A 14,995-nucleotide genomic window follows, 5' to 3' on the forward strand; every position below is an offset into this window, starting at 1 on the left:
TCAGTTACAAGTCAAGTTCTTGAGATAGTAAATTTGGTAGTTGACAGAGTATATTTAAAATCACAGAAAAAATTGCTCAGGAAATGAGCTTGGATAGAAAAGAGAGCCAAAATGTGGTGGTATAATCTGATGACGTGACTTCAAAGCCATGGATTTTTAGGGTGAAGGAAAGGACCATGGTCTGAGTGGCTCTGAGGAGCAGCAGTCAGGACATCCGCCCACCTGCATGCTCAGTGAGAATTTTGTTGCACTAATCCTGTCTCACCATCGAGAGTTTGTTTTTACACAGTGGGAACTCAGAAATCTTAACACAGAACCATACTCTACAATATAAATGAAACTGGAATGTGCATAGGGGAAGGAGGGGCACTGGCCCTCTCAGCTTCCTCCTTGGGTCTCTCACTCCTTCCAGGGCCCTGAGCATTCCCATTCCTGCTCTCTCCTTGGAACCCCTTTGAAAACCACTCGCCTTCAGTGCTCGAATATAGATGTGCTAAGAGGTACATCTAATTCTGTCCTTCTCCTGCTAAAAACCCTTCAGAGGCTTCTCATTGTCCTCAGACTTCTAACATGGCTCACTAAGGCCCTTCCTGCGCTGCCCCCTAATTACTTCTCTTGCTTTCTCTCACCCCCTCCCTGCATTCTGTGCCCCACCCACACTGACCTTGTTTCAGTTCCCCAAACCCTCACGTTCTTTCTTCCGGACTTTTGCACATGTTGTCCTGTCTAGGGTCTTCTTCATCTTACTAACACCTGTACTCATCCTCAGGTTTCAGTTTGGACTTCATTTTTTCCTGGTAGCCCCCTCTTTTCTAATTTACATCCTCCTGCTAGGTTTTTTCCACAGCAGCCCTTATGTACCTTATCGTAGTCCTTTTCTAAGTTTTTTAATCATCTGTCATCCTTATTGGACTGGAAGCACCATAGGAGCAGGGACCATGTCTGTCTGTCTCTCCGTCATATCACTGTCATAGGGCCTAGCTCATAAAGGTACTTAAGCCTTTTTTGATGGTTTGAATGAAAGACATGTAACTTTTAAGGTGAATTGTGTTTTCTTGGTAATGTGGGGATTTGGGAGACTGTCTAATTTTTGCACTAGATCAGTTATTAAATCTGCAAAAAAAAAAAATAGAAAAACGTAATAACATGGTTAAATTATTTCTATGCAAAAAGCTTATTGCAATACAAATGTAGAAAGAAATATATAAATATGAATACTTATGTAAGGATGGTTAAAATGTATTGTTTTCATTAATATGTTTCAAATTATCTATAATTTGTTTTATTTCTTTTATATAAAATGTTTTAAATAATTAATTTTAATTTCTTTTGCATTTTAATCATTTTAAATTTAGCAGCATCTTTAACTTTTCTGGTAATTTTATTCCCAAGATTGATTCAATCTTGAGTAGTTCCCAAGACCTAAAGCATAATCTCTACTGGAAAGAAGCTAAAACATCTTGTTTCTATGCTTCTGCTTTAGTAAATTAAAAGCTTTACATTTTCAAAGTTTGTATCTAAAAGTATCATATTGTTCAAAGTAGCAATGCTGTTGTTTTAATAATCTTTGTTTAACTTGTTTTCATGTATTAAATAAGCCTTCTCCTATTTCCCTGATCCTCGGAAACACTATCATTATTACTATAAAAGTAGTACTTAAGTGTTAAATATTTGTAAAGTGTCTTTGCAAATGACTTGAAATGTCTTCAAGTCATTACTGTAGCGACTTGTAGATAAAGTAACTGAGACTCAGAGATGTTACATAGCTTGCTGAAGGTCACAGCTTGGTTCGAGGTTTACTCTGGAACTAAATCAAAGATCTTCTTGTTTGTAACGTCCCCTACATGTAATACCACACAGTAAAGATTTTTTCCTTATGTGTATATTTCTTTTAAGAATAATTTTATCTACATGTACATGAGGAACTTACAATGTATTTCTAATTTAAGACTATTGCTAATATTAAATCTGGATAAAGCCTATCCTTTTGAGTCTGGTTATGTTAAAAAACAAACTTTTTTTCTGGTTTGATGTTATTTGTATACTGTGTTTTCATGCTTTTTTCCCCCTTCCTCCACAGTTGTGCATGCCTAAAGGGCTGTCTTTCAGAACACAGACTGACAATAAAGACCCTCAGTTCCACTCATTTATAATTACCAGGGAAGATGGTTCTCGCACCTACGGTTTTGTTCTCACCTTTTATGAAGAAGTTACAAGTAAGCAAATCTGCACAGCAATGCAGACTCTGTACCAGATGCACAACGCTGAGCATTACAGCAGCGTGTATGCTTCGTCCTCCTGCAGCATGGACTCACTGGCAAGCAGTATCGATGAGGGAGATACAACTTCCCTTTTGAAACTCCAGCGATACAACTCCTACGATATCAGCAGAGACACCTTGTACGTTTCCAAAAGTATATGCTTGATCACACCGCTGCCTTTCATGCAGGCCTGCAAGAAATTCCTCATCCAGCTTTACAAGGCAGTTACCTCACAGCAGCCACCACCCTTGCCACTTGAGAGCTATATCCATAATATTCTTTATGAGGTACCCCTTCCACCTCCAGGGAGATCACTGAAATTTTATGGTGTTTATGAACCTGTCATCTGCCAGAGGCCTGGGCCCAATGAACTCCCACTTTCTGATTATCCCCTTCGAGAGGCATTTGAGCTCCTGGGATTAGAGAACCTGGTACAGGTGTTTACCTGTGTTCTTTTGGAGATGCAGATCCTTCTGTACTCACAAGGTAGGTCTTCCTTGGATTTTAAGTTTTCCAAAAACAAGTAATTATGCTCCCAACTACTACTGTATTTTCATGGAGTATATTACTAGGACAAAATAAATAATGGTTACAGTCTTTTCTGTTTTGTGTAAAAGGAGCAGGTATGAGTGGGACCAAAGGCTGAAACAATGCTTCTCTTTGAGGTGGTATTGACGGCGGAGAGAAACAAGAAGGAATACAAAAGTGTTAACTTGACTAATTTGAGTATATGTATTTTTTTAATGGAAATGGCCCTTTTTTCCTGATAATATATAATCATCATAAGAAATTTTATTTCTTTTCATAATGAGAGTGAAGGAATCCTGTTACTACCAGAAACGTGTAGACTTCCCGTTCTTTACAGATTAGTAGAGGGTCACATCAAAACTCAGCTGACATTGAAAAGGAATAAATGCGGTTGTTGACTCTGCAGCTTCCTGAGGCAATCACTTTGGGTCTTTGACTGTGGGAGCGTTTTACATGAGAGAGAGAGAGCAGGTGAGCAGGCATGAGACAGATGTGACTTTCAAACCAGGTCTAACAGTTCTGCCAGAGTTGTGCGTGTGTGTATATGTGTGGTTTTTTGGTTTTTTTGTTTTTTTTTTAATCTCAGAAGGAAGTTATCTTTGTGGTATCTTTTATTCAAAGTTCTTCCATCTAACACACACTTAGGAAACTAACAAACTAGGGTTTTATTTTACTAGTACATTTACAATGATTAATGTTGAGCCTAGACTAGGTTACTGGTTCTCATCTGAATATGAATTTATAGGGGAAATAGAGATGCTATGTCTTAAAGGGTAGTGGATTGAAGGAAATTATAAGATGGTACCTGTGCATTGATTGATTCTTTGAAAAAATGTGGCAAAAATATTTGGGTTAGCATTTTGCTAACTTGTGTTTACGCTGGCAGAATTGTAGTGCAATCTCCTGACTGCTGCCGTCAAGCTTATTTTACCAGTTTCCTTTTTTTATTTTTCTATTTTAAATTATAAGCCAGGCTGAGCCAAGTAGGCTATATTTGTACTTCCCCATCTTGTGTGTATGTTGACACTATTTGTGTGTTGACAGCCCTTCATGAGGTTGTATTTTCTTCAGTTTATCCTACATAATGTTCTCTGATAATACATTCCAGTGTCTCACTTTTGTTGTCAGGAAGTTATTCCCTAATGGCCAATCTAAATTCTTTCCTTTCCTCTTTCGCTCACTTTTTTAGTGCTCATCATTACTTGTAGATCATCTTTCTGTATCTGAAAAATTTTACTTTAAGTAGTTGTCTTCTTTTTTTTTTTTTTTTTTTGAGATAGGGTCTCGCTCTGTTACCGAGGCTGTAAGTGCAGGAGCTCGCTGCAACCTCAAAATTCTGGGCTCAAGTGATCCTCCTACCTCAGCCTTCCGAGTAGCTGGGACTACAAGCACATGCCACCACACCCATCTAACTTTTCTATTTTTTGTAAAGATGGGGTCTTATACTATGTTGCTCTGGCTGGTCTTGAACACCTGGGCTCAAGCTATTCTCCTACCTTGGCCTTCCAGAGTGCTAGGGTTACAGCCATGAGCCAGCATGCCCAGCTTTTCTCTTTGTTTCTTACTTTTTCCTGAAAGGGGTCAGGGTTGGAGATTGTCTAGAAGGGACAGAGGCTTGGAGTGTAATACCCTCAGGTGTTTTGGCCGATTGGAGAAAACATTTTTTTTTTTTTTTTTTTGGAGACAGAGTCTTACTCTGTTGCTCGGGCTAGAGTGCTGTGGCGTCAGCCTAGCTCACAGCAACCTCAAACTCCTGGGCTCAAGCAAATCCTACTGCCTCAGCCTCCCAAGTAGCTGGGACTACAGGCATGTGCCACCATGCCCGGCTAATTTTTTTTTCTATACATATTTTTAGTTGTCCAGCTGATTTCTTTCTATATTTTTAGTAGAGACCGGGTCTCACTGTTGCTCAGGCTGGTCTCAAACTCCTGAGCTCAAACGATCCTCCCACCTCGGCCTTCCAGAATGCTAGGATTACAGGCGTGAGCCACCGCACCTGGCCAGAAAAAGGAATTTTAGATTCTAGACTTAAAAGGGATCTTAAAGGCCATTTAGTTCAATTTCCTAACATTCTGCCTAGAGAAGCAGTTTGGGTTAGAAAGAATATTGGGGTTTTGTTTTTGTTTTTTCAGTTTTTAGAAATGTGATCTTGCTATGTTGTCCAAGCTGCAGTGCAATAGCTGCTTACAAGTGTGGTCATAGCCTTGAACTCTTGGGCTTAAAGTGATCTTCCTGTCTCAACTTCCCAAGTAGCTGGGACTACAGGCATGCACTGCTTCACCTGGCTTGGAATGTTGGTTTTTGAAGTCATAGCAATCATGGATTCAAATCTTTGCTCTGTCATTTACTAACTGTAACCATGGGCAAGTTACGTAAATTTCCTGAGAGTCAGTTTTCTCATCTCTCTAAGGGTAACAGTTTCAGAGTCCCCCCACTTCACTGATTCATTGTAAAGGTGAAATAAGAAAACCTGTACAAAATACTTAAGCGTATAATTGGCACTGGCTCAATTATAGCTGATGCCATTGTAGTTACTATTTTATTAGTTTCAAGTGATTCTTTATAAATTATGCTTATCTTGAGTTGTGAAGGTTCAACAAACACTGCACTTAACCTATAACTTTTTAAAATTAAATAGTCAAGCTGTTTCTTCCACAGTTGAGAAGCTAATAAATGTTCTTTTATATTGTGTGCCATGCTTTTTTTAGAAGAGAGAAAAAAAAAACCCTTTCATTATCACACTTCCTCTTTTAAATAGCACTTTATGTCTCACTGCTTGTCTGCTCGTGATCTGTTCTGAGCTCTCATCTTTTTTGCTCTGTTTGTTGAGAAGTTTTAGTTGATTAATGTCTGCTGATTTATTTCAATTTCAAATGAAGAAGAATAAGCATTTATGGACATGAGTATTTTATGGACATCTGAATATTTTTCTAGTAACTTGCTCGTATGCTGAGAACAGTGTAAATCCTGAATTAAAGAACTTGATTTTTAAAAAAGAAAATTTAAAGTGTCACACACACACACACAGAGAAGTGCCATACAGTAAGTTTATAAATCACTCTATGCCAGGAATTGTACTACAAAAATGCATCATACATTTTGGGTCTTTCCCTACATTTAATCCTCTCAACAATGAATTAGTACTGTTATATGCTATACATGTTTTATCAGGGAGGAAACTGAGGCTCAGGGAAGGAAGCTAAGTAATCTGCCCAAGATCATACAGCTAATAAGTACCACTAAGAATTAGGCTTGGATCAGTCTTTTTCCAGAGTACTTAACCACCATGTCAACTGTATTGGACACTGCCTTTAACCTTTCTTTATCTGTCTCAATATTTATTTTTAACTTCTTAACTTGCACAGGTCTGTTATAAAGGTATCATGCTAAATGATTGTAAAGTATAAAATGAAAGCTCTGTTTAAATGCAGATTTTAACGTTGACAGTGTCTCTCCCATTAGAGAAAGGCATTTAAATGAATGAAATGAGTCATTATGTTGATTTGTACTCTGGTGCTCTCCTTCATTCCTCCTGACTCAGTGTTAGCTGGTTTTAATAACATCAGATACTTCATTTCTTATTCACTGTTAAAGCTATGCTATAAACTTAAAAACATTGCAAATGCTGAACAATTACCATGAAAACCCAAAGTGAATCAAAGTAGATGGATTTCAGTGATGAAAATGTCCTTCTAGACTGATTTGAAATTCTGGTCCACAGCCCATTTAAACAGATTCAGTCTGTTATTTAGAGAATGTGTACATCACAGTCACTTTGCAGTGATAACTAGCTAGAAATTTTAGGTAGAGAATACACCCAGGAGGTAAAGGCTTTTCTAGGACTCCAGATCAGAAAAGAGCACTTTATTCTACAGCCTGGAAATACCTAGAGGAGGACAATGGGAAGATCAGAGTATGACTCTCTTTTCAAAGGAATAGTGGCGGAATAAAAGACAAGTGAATTTAAACACCACTGTCTAACTTTTGATACCAATAATTAAAGTCTCAGGAATATGTTTGGGCACTGCATGACTGTGTGTCTTTGCAGTGCTCCTCCGCCCTCCTCCTTCTGTTCTTTTCCTCCCTCTTGTAAGTTGTGTGTGAATTAACCTTATCAGAAAATGGAAGCTCCTTGAAGTTGGGGGTCTTCTATTCACAAATTGCTAGTCATGCTCAAATGGACATCATAGTTTATTGGTTATGGAGTTTATAAATCATAAAACCATACCTGATATTTTGATGGCAGAAAGTGGGTTCCCATAACCTGGATCCTAAAAGCAATAGAATTTGACCAGCTTTGACCAATATTTTTATAATGTTAGCTTTCCTTTGTGATAAACAGAATCTTATATTATTTTAAAAATTATTCATGATACTTTTAAAATGATAAGGTAGACCTTATTTGGGACTGTTGAGATAGTTGTATGGAACCCACCTGACATGAGCATACCTTTAATGGTCCTCATTTCCATTGCCTGTCTACCTGACCATATGGCTAGCCTATTGGCTTCTGCCCATTAGTCAGTGAAAACCCAAACATAGGAACTTTTGCCATTGTTCAGTTCTTCCATCACTGCTAGAAAAACAACATGCAAGTTAGCCCACTGAGCTGATCTGTTTTTACCTTCTTCAATTAGAGTGGTGCCTTCCGAACAGGATGTTACCCATTCACCTTGGCACTGCCATCCATAAACCTAACAGTTCTTTGTTGACCAGTTGAGAGGTTGTTTATAGGGCATTGCCCAAGTGACAATAGAATCTAGTAGCTTCTCACCCAGTTCCAAAGTCAGTCCTAGGGGAAAAGAGGCTCCCTGCTTGTGAGAATCTCCTCCTCGCAGTCGTCTGGTAATAAGACCCAGCATAAGCCATTTCCATTTCATCATGGAATGCTTCTGGCTACTGCCATCTATCTACCATTAGTGTTTTTCTAATATCACCCAAGGGATTAGGGATATTTTGAGTTTCAGGATTATTTTATGTCTTTAAGTCATAGGGACACTTTAAATTAATATCTGATAGCAAGCACTAATTGCCCCTCAAATGGAAATTCTGTAGTCCAGTACTCCAATAATTGTCACTGGGAGGCACTCACAGGCTTTTGACATAAGCTTAGTCTGTGCTCCACACAGGGCTATTGTACAGAGAATTTGTACCAGCACTGCAGCTTCTGCTCTATACTGTGTAGGCTCAGGCAATCTTACTCATTCCCATTTAGCATGTCCAATTAATTTTGCTAGAAGGGTGGATTTACATGCTTTCTGTTTTACAGTACTAGGTAGGGGAAGTGTTCGCTAGTCAAATATAAGATCCATTCCCATAAAACATTTAGATAAAACCTGTTTAAACATTCCAGGTTCATTCAAACTTCCACCTTAATCCTATCAACCTTAACATTTTTATGTTCTATCATTCTAATTGTAGCCTGTGTGAAGACTTCACCAACAGATTTTGGTGCCACAGTGCATGAGGCTCCTGTGTAAAGGTCCCAGAAACTTCTCCACTCCTGATCACTGGTGTGCATTAGGTTTTGGGTCCCCAGCAAGGTGTCAAGCCAAAGGACCCTGGCCCTTTTGTCAGCCTTTCTCTCGATTAATCTGCCTGACAATTGTCCCAAGTGATTCCAGGTCATGTTTCTTATTATGATCTTTGCTTTCCTGAAATTTTAAATTTCTCCATACTGGGGAAAATAGAGTGAACTTGTTTGGGCCGTTTAATATTAGGAAGCCATCAAGGGGTCCCTATAAGTCAAACAACCTTTGATAGTGCTTTGTTAAGACCTTTGGGCTGGGCAGTAACTCATGCCTATAATCTTAGTAATCCCAGCACTTTGGGAGGATCACTTGAGGCCAGGAATTCAAGACTGGCTCGTACAACATAGCAAGACCCCATCTCTACAAAAAAAAAAAAAATTTTTTTTTAATTAGCTGGACATGGTAACATGTGCTTTTAGTCCTAGCTACTTAGGAGGCTGAGGCAGGAGGATGACTTGAGCTCAGGAGTTGGAGGTTAATTGAGCTATGATCACATCACTTAATTCCAGTCTGGGCAACAGAGGGAGGGAGACCCTGTCTCAAAAAGAAATATTTTTTTTTATTCAGTCTCATCAATATGTGTTTTATTTGCCCCATTTTTTAATAACCACTAAAAAATTTGCACTCTGCTGAGACAAGTCCCTTGAATCTTCCCTCAGCATCTCTACATTCTTTTATTAATTAACATAATGTTTTTATTAGCATCTGTAAGATGAGAGGAAACAAATTTGATAAGCCTTCTCAGACTGTTCGATTTTGCAGCAGTAAAGTTACATGAAGTGCTCATGTAAAAGAAGCCTCTTTAACCACACAGCATTTGACCTGGGTAACAGGCATATTCAGTGGGTGAATATCCCAATTATCATAAAGCCAATCCCACATGGCTTGGTACAAAGTACATCAGCTGCTTCATCTTGGGTGTTCCATTTGGCATTGATAGGAGGAATTGGGCAGTTTCGCTCTTCAAGGTAAACAGACCTTACAATAGTTTTTATCCAGTCCTTAAGTCTAGTGGTACCCTTAGAAATAACCTGCTGTGGGCTGGACACAGTGGCTCATGGCTGTAATCGTAGTACTCTGGGAGGGTCACTTGAGTTCAGGAGTTCAAGAGCAGCCTGATTGAGAACAAGACCCCATCTCTACCAAAAATAGAAAAATTAGCCAGGAGTGGTGGCTAGCGCCTGTAGTCCTGGCTACTCGGGAGGCTAAAGTAGGAGGATCCCTTAAACCCAGGAGTTTGAGGTTGCAGTGAGCTGCAATGATGCCACTGCACTCTACCCAGAGTGACCGAGTGGGACTGTCTCAAAAAAAAAAAAGGAAATTGAACCTCCCTCCCCTTCATATTAAAAAAAGAAAGAAAAATTTAAAAAATAAGCAAATACCTCCAGTGTGTCTGGGTCATAAAAAGCCATCTAGGATTGTTCCATAGTGACCTGTGAGTCCTTTGTCAACCCAAGCATGTTCTTCCACTCTGCAGCATTTAAAAATAAAGATACTGCCCCTAAATTTGTTATTCTAGTAAAGATTCTTCAGGAAGCTAATGATAGTTATCTACAAAATGAGACAACTTTACACTGCATCCCTGGTTTCTGTAGTTTCTTGGTTTTGCCCTTTCTGTTTGTGGACTGACTGTTTGGTGACCAGTGGTCTTAGGGGTACTCTTTGTTGTTTCCACATAGTTTTTTCCTTTGGGGATGGCTTTGAGGTTAGTGGTCAAGGTCAGACCAGCTGAAATGTGAGCTTGATCCAGCATCAAGGGTCTGACCTAGCACTCTTTTAATTTCATTTTGGTTCTTACATACAACAATAAGAAAGGGATTTTATGTTTTACTTGTTTTTTTAATTGGTTTGCATTTCCTTGTGTATCCAGTGAACCAATTCCTGGGGTGTGGGATCCCTCTTTAAATTCCTCTGTAACTTTTACCTTTAGTAACTGATCCCAGCACAGCTGCTGCTCCATACCATGAGTGACCGTGTGGCCACCCAGGAATCAAAAGTTCCTCATTCCCCACCCTTTTCATCTTCTTTCTTCCCAAACTATGTTTCCATGAGCCTGAGCCATTATAGCAAATCCCACATTTTCTGACACCAAGTGAGAGGTGTTTTCTAACACCAAATGAGAGGTTCTTTCCTTCTCAACACCTACCAGCTCTGATACCAGCTGGATGCCCAGAAGTTCGATTCAATTCTGACACTACCCAGAGTTAATGTCAGACTCCACAGGTTTAAGAATTAAATCCCACAAAACTGCCCTCACTTCTGGTGCCAGCCACAAATGTGATATCCAGACTACCCACATTTCTTCCTGGCTGACTATAAATTCAGGGGTTCCCCAACACACTTCCACCCTTAGGTTTGGTAAGTTGCTAGAATGTTTCACAGAACTGTTAACTGGTTTACTATAAAGGATACAACTCAGGAGCAACCAAACGGAAGAGACGTATTATAGAGGCTATGGGAGTGGGGCGCAGAGCTTCTGTGCCTGCTTTGGGTGCACCACTTTCCCAGTACCTCAATGTGTTCAACAGCCTGGAAGCTCCTCAGTTTCTTCTTGAATAATTTTTGTTCACTTCTATTTTCTCTAGGAATATTTTTCTTAAGCATTCAATTTATCTGCATATAGTCTCAATAATACTTTCTTATTTTCTTGACCTCTGCTACATCTGTACTTTTGTCCTTCTTTTCATTCCTGTTTATTTGTACCTTCTTTCTCTCTTTTTCTTCAATTATTTTTACCCAAAGTGTGTCAGTTTTCTTTTTAAAGAACCAGCTTTTACTTTCATTGGTGTTGTATCTTTGCTTTATTAAATGTCTGTTTTTTTGTCTTTATTATTCTTTTCTTTCTATTTCCTTTGGGCTCATTAAACCTTTCTCTTTCTCCCCCCACCTTAAACATTTGAATCCTCTGATAGCTGATTCCACAAATTTTAATATTTGGTATTTTCATTATCATTCAGATCTAGAAATTTTTAAATGTTGATTTATTTTGGCCATTTGTCTTGCTTTTCTCCCTCTCTTTTTTCCTTTTTTTGAATGTATTGAAAATTTTTTCTCATTGCAGTCTTTTCAGTTAGTTTAGATGTTATATGCTCTTTCTCTCTCTTTTTTTTTTTTTTTTTTTGAGACAGAGTCTCACTTTGTTGCCCAGGCTAGAGTGAGTGCCGTGGCATCAGCCTAGCTCACAGCAACCTCAAACTCCTGGGCTCAAGTGATCCTACTGCCTCAGCCTCCCTAGTAGCTGGGACTACAGGCATGTGCCACCATGTCTGGCTAATTTTTTCTATATATATTTTTAGTTGTCCAGATAATTTCTTTCTATTTTTAGTAGAGACGGGATCTCGCTCAGGCTGGTCTCGAACTCCTGACCTCGAGCGGTCCACCCGCCTCGGCCTCCCAGAGGGCTAGGATTACAGGCATGAGCCACTGCACCCGGCCTTCTCTTTCTCTTTCTTAATGGTAAATTTTGAGATTTTAACATGAACACTTAGTCCTTTTTTTTTTTTTTTTTTTTTTGGAGGAGAAGGAAAGAGAAGTTTACTACTTTGCTGGCAAAGGAGGAGGATGGAGACTCCTGTCTGAAATGCTGTCGTCCTAATAATAAGCAGAAATACAGAGCTTTTACAGGGAGGCCATTCAGCTTCAGACAATTGGTGTTCCACTGTAGTTGATGATTCTGATCTGTCCCATCTCCAGGGAAGAAAACAGTTAGTCTTATGTTAATAAAAATCTTTAAAATACAGACATTGTAAAATGCTTTAACTCCAGTTACCCCTATTATGGCTTACTTGTTATGGTTGTTTAGAGTTTAATAATCTCTCAACTTAGGCATTTTTATTTTATATGCTTGGTTTTGTTTAAATTTACCCACAGTTACCATTTTTTGAAAATTCACATTTTATTTCATATCTTAGATATTTCTTCTGGAATCAGTCTCCTTCTTCCTAAAGTGTACCCTTAGAAGTTCTTTTCCTGAGGTGGATTTCTCTATTAAATTTTGTTCATCTGAAAATGTTTTTATTTTGAACAGTAGTTTCATTGGATGTTAAATTATCGATTAAAAGTTTTTTTCTCTGTTAGTACTCAGGGGGTAATATCCTTCTATTTTCTGATGTCCATTGTGACTATTGAGAAGTCAGCTGTCATAATCACTGTTGTCATTCATTGGCCAGAAATCTGTCTTTTCACTCTGGTTATATGTAAGATTTTCTGGCTGTCCTTGGTGGTCCTCTATTTTGACTGTGTTTTGTCTGAACAAGGCTTTCTTTATTTGTCCTGCTTCTGATTCATTGTATTTCCTGAAATCTAAGAGTTAATGTGCTTTACCAATTTTGGGAAATTCTCAACTATCTTTCTAAAGATACCATTTCTTCCAGTGGTCCCAACTTTTGTGGGACTCTGCTTAGTGTCTCTGGGCCTGCTGGGCTCTCTGCCCAGCCCTCTGGCCCTGATGGTGTGGTAGCCCACTCCTGGAGGAGCTGTTTGCCCAGAGTGCGCCCTTGTGGACCTTCCTTATGCCAGGCTGGGTCTGAAGCCCAGTTGTGGTTCAGGAGGCCTGAGCTGGTAATGGTGGCCAAACTACTGAGTGAGAAGAAGCAGGAGCTGCAGGAGACTGAGCAGTTGCAGAATGGTGAGAATGAAGATTTAAGGAAACTTGCAGAGAGTGAAATAACTTTGTGTCAAAAAGAAACAACTCAGTTGAAGCGCATCAGATTATCTTACTTTTGGTTCCCTCAGAAGAAACAGATGAAAACAGTTTGATCCTAGAGGTGGCCTTAGACATGCATCTGCCAGCATTGGGGGTTCAGAAGCCTGTAGGCACATGAAATTGGAAGGAGGTGTGCAGAGGGTACAAATAGTGCCAAAGACAGAGAAACAAGGCAGCATCCATCCTAGAACCATGACTGCAGCAATATTACCCCAGCCTACTGAGATTAATCCAGTGACTAATCCTAAAGATTTAGGAATTGACACTAAGTGAGCCAGTGGAGCTGGGGGACAGCATATAAATACCATGGACAATGCTGTCTGGATAAATTCATCTTTCAGCAGGAAGAAGAGAAAGGATTAGAAGGAAAAGGAGCATTCTTTGATAATAAATAAAGATTTTTCTATTAAATCTCTAATTCTCATAACACTCTAAATAAATAAATATTGCTTCCATCCATTTTTTTCTTTTTTTATCCTTCTGAAACTCTAATTAAACATGTTAGTCTTTCTTGCTCAATCTTCCATGCCTCTTAACCTCTTTTTCTATATCATTATCTGTGTACTGCATTCTGAGTAATTTTTCCACATCTGTCTCCCGGTTTATTCTCTATTTACCTGTGTTTAATCTGTCATTAGCCCTTTCTTTGGTATTTTTTGATCACAATAAAGTTTATTACAAAAACAGACAAGCACATATAGGTTGGCTGACTCAGGTGACATGGTGTGGCGGCTTCACATTGGTGTCATACTCAGCGGGCAGGGGTCAAGTCCTCCATAATTAGAGTACTTACAGCCTTTGCTCTTGCTTCAGGAGGTGCCAGAGGCTGCGGCCTTTGTTCTGTGGTGCTGTAGGGCATTGTTGGCAATATCTCAGATGAATTTCTGTGCAGCTGGTGAGATGAGCCAAATTATGCATGAATCTGAGACCTCAAAGTCAGCATGGTTCAGGTAATAACCAGGCACTGCATCTAGGATCATAGGTGTATAATCCTCCTACTGCACCAGGAAGTCCACCAGAGGTGTGCTAGACACCACCAGCTTCACGTCTCCTTTGGCAGTGTTTGGCAGGGCATAAACCTTGCTAGACACGGTGCCTATACTAAGCTACCATGGTTCCCGTGCCACCAACCACAGCTCCAGACCTGGACCCCTCTGCTGACAGTATTCTCCCTGGTGGTGCTGGTGGATAATGTGGCAGGGGCTGAAACTTGGTGTCTTTGCTAGAGCCCCTGGTAGGTAAATCTTTGACAGTATAATTCATTGCATAACATAGTCGAGTGTAATTTTTTTTAATGTCTGAAAAGTTTTATTTTACATGCCTTAGATGTTAACATATTAATTTCTCAACACATTTATTGGCCACTCACCATGGCCCTATGTTGAATGTTAAAAATACTGAGGTTAAAAATACAGCCATTGCTCTCTAGAAAGTGATGGTTTATTAGGGAAAAGAGACACGCAAACAGATAATTATAATAGAATTGAAATGGTTTTCATGAGATGAACAATTGCTGTAATGGAAATAAAGATAGGGTACTGTTGAAGCATGTGGAGAGGACTCTAGTGATGGTAAGTGTTAGGGAAGGCTTTCCAGAGAACAGTTGCGTGAGGAGTAAGTGGAACTTAGCTAGGCAGCGTAAGGGGAGGGGACATGTGAAAACGTATCCCATTCAGTACATGAACTGCAAGCAGTGATGTGACTGTATATGGGGTGGTGATAAGGAATGAAGCAGACAAGGGCCAAATTATGAGAAGCCTTGTATGCCACGCTGAAGCTTGTCTTTATATTAAAATGATTCTGTTACACATTCATCACTTTGAGTATCAATGAAAAAAAAGACTTTCCCAAAATACTTAAATTTTTTTAAAGCATGCTTAAAGAAGAAAACTTTACCTTTTATTTCTTGGTTCAATTAGAAAGAATTGTCTTATTTCTGCTAAGTAATTTCATTATTAAGAAGTGTGATA

General features: G+C 39.2%; 1 protein-coding gene and 1 pseudogene across 5 annotated transcripts in view; both read left to right on the top strand.

Moving 5' to 3' along the window:
• DENND5B (DENN domain containing 5B) overlaps positions 1-14,995 on the top strand; it is a 164,852-nt gene that overhangs the window by 88,259 nt on the left and 61,598 nt on the right. For all 5 annotated transcript variants that reach the window (XM_045554065.1, XM_045554069.1, XM_045554067.1 and 2 more), the window contains exon 3: positions 2,081-2,747. In XM_045554065.1, coding sequence (XP_045410021.1) covers positions 2,081-2,747 — 667 coding nt within the window. The remainder of the gene's footprint in view (positions 1-2,080; positions 2,748-14,995) is intronic.
• Positions 10,015-13,388, top strand: LOC123640242 (annotated as a pseudogene).

This window comes from Lemur catta, chromosome 6 (genome assembly GCF_020740605.2).
Source record: "Lemur catta isolate mLemCat1 chromosome 6, mLemCat1.pri, whole genome shotgun sequence".
In the NCBI taxonomy this organism is placed as follows: Eukaryota; Metazoa; Chordata; class Mammalia; order Primates; family Lemuridae; genus Lemur; species Lemur catta.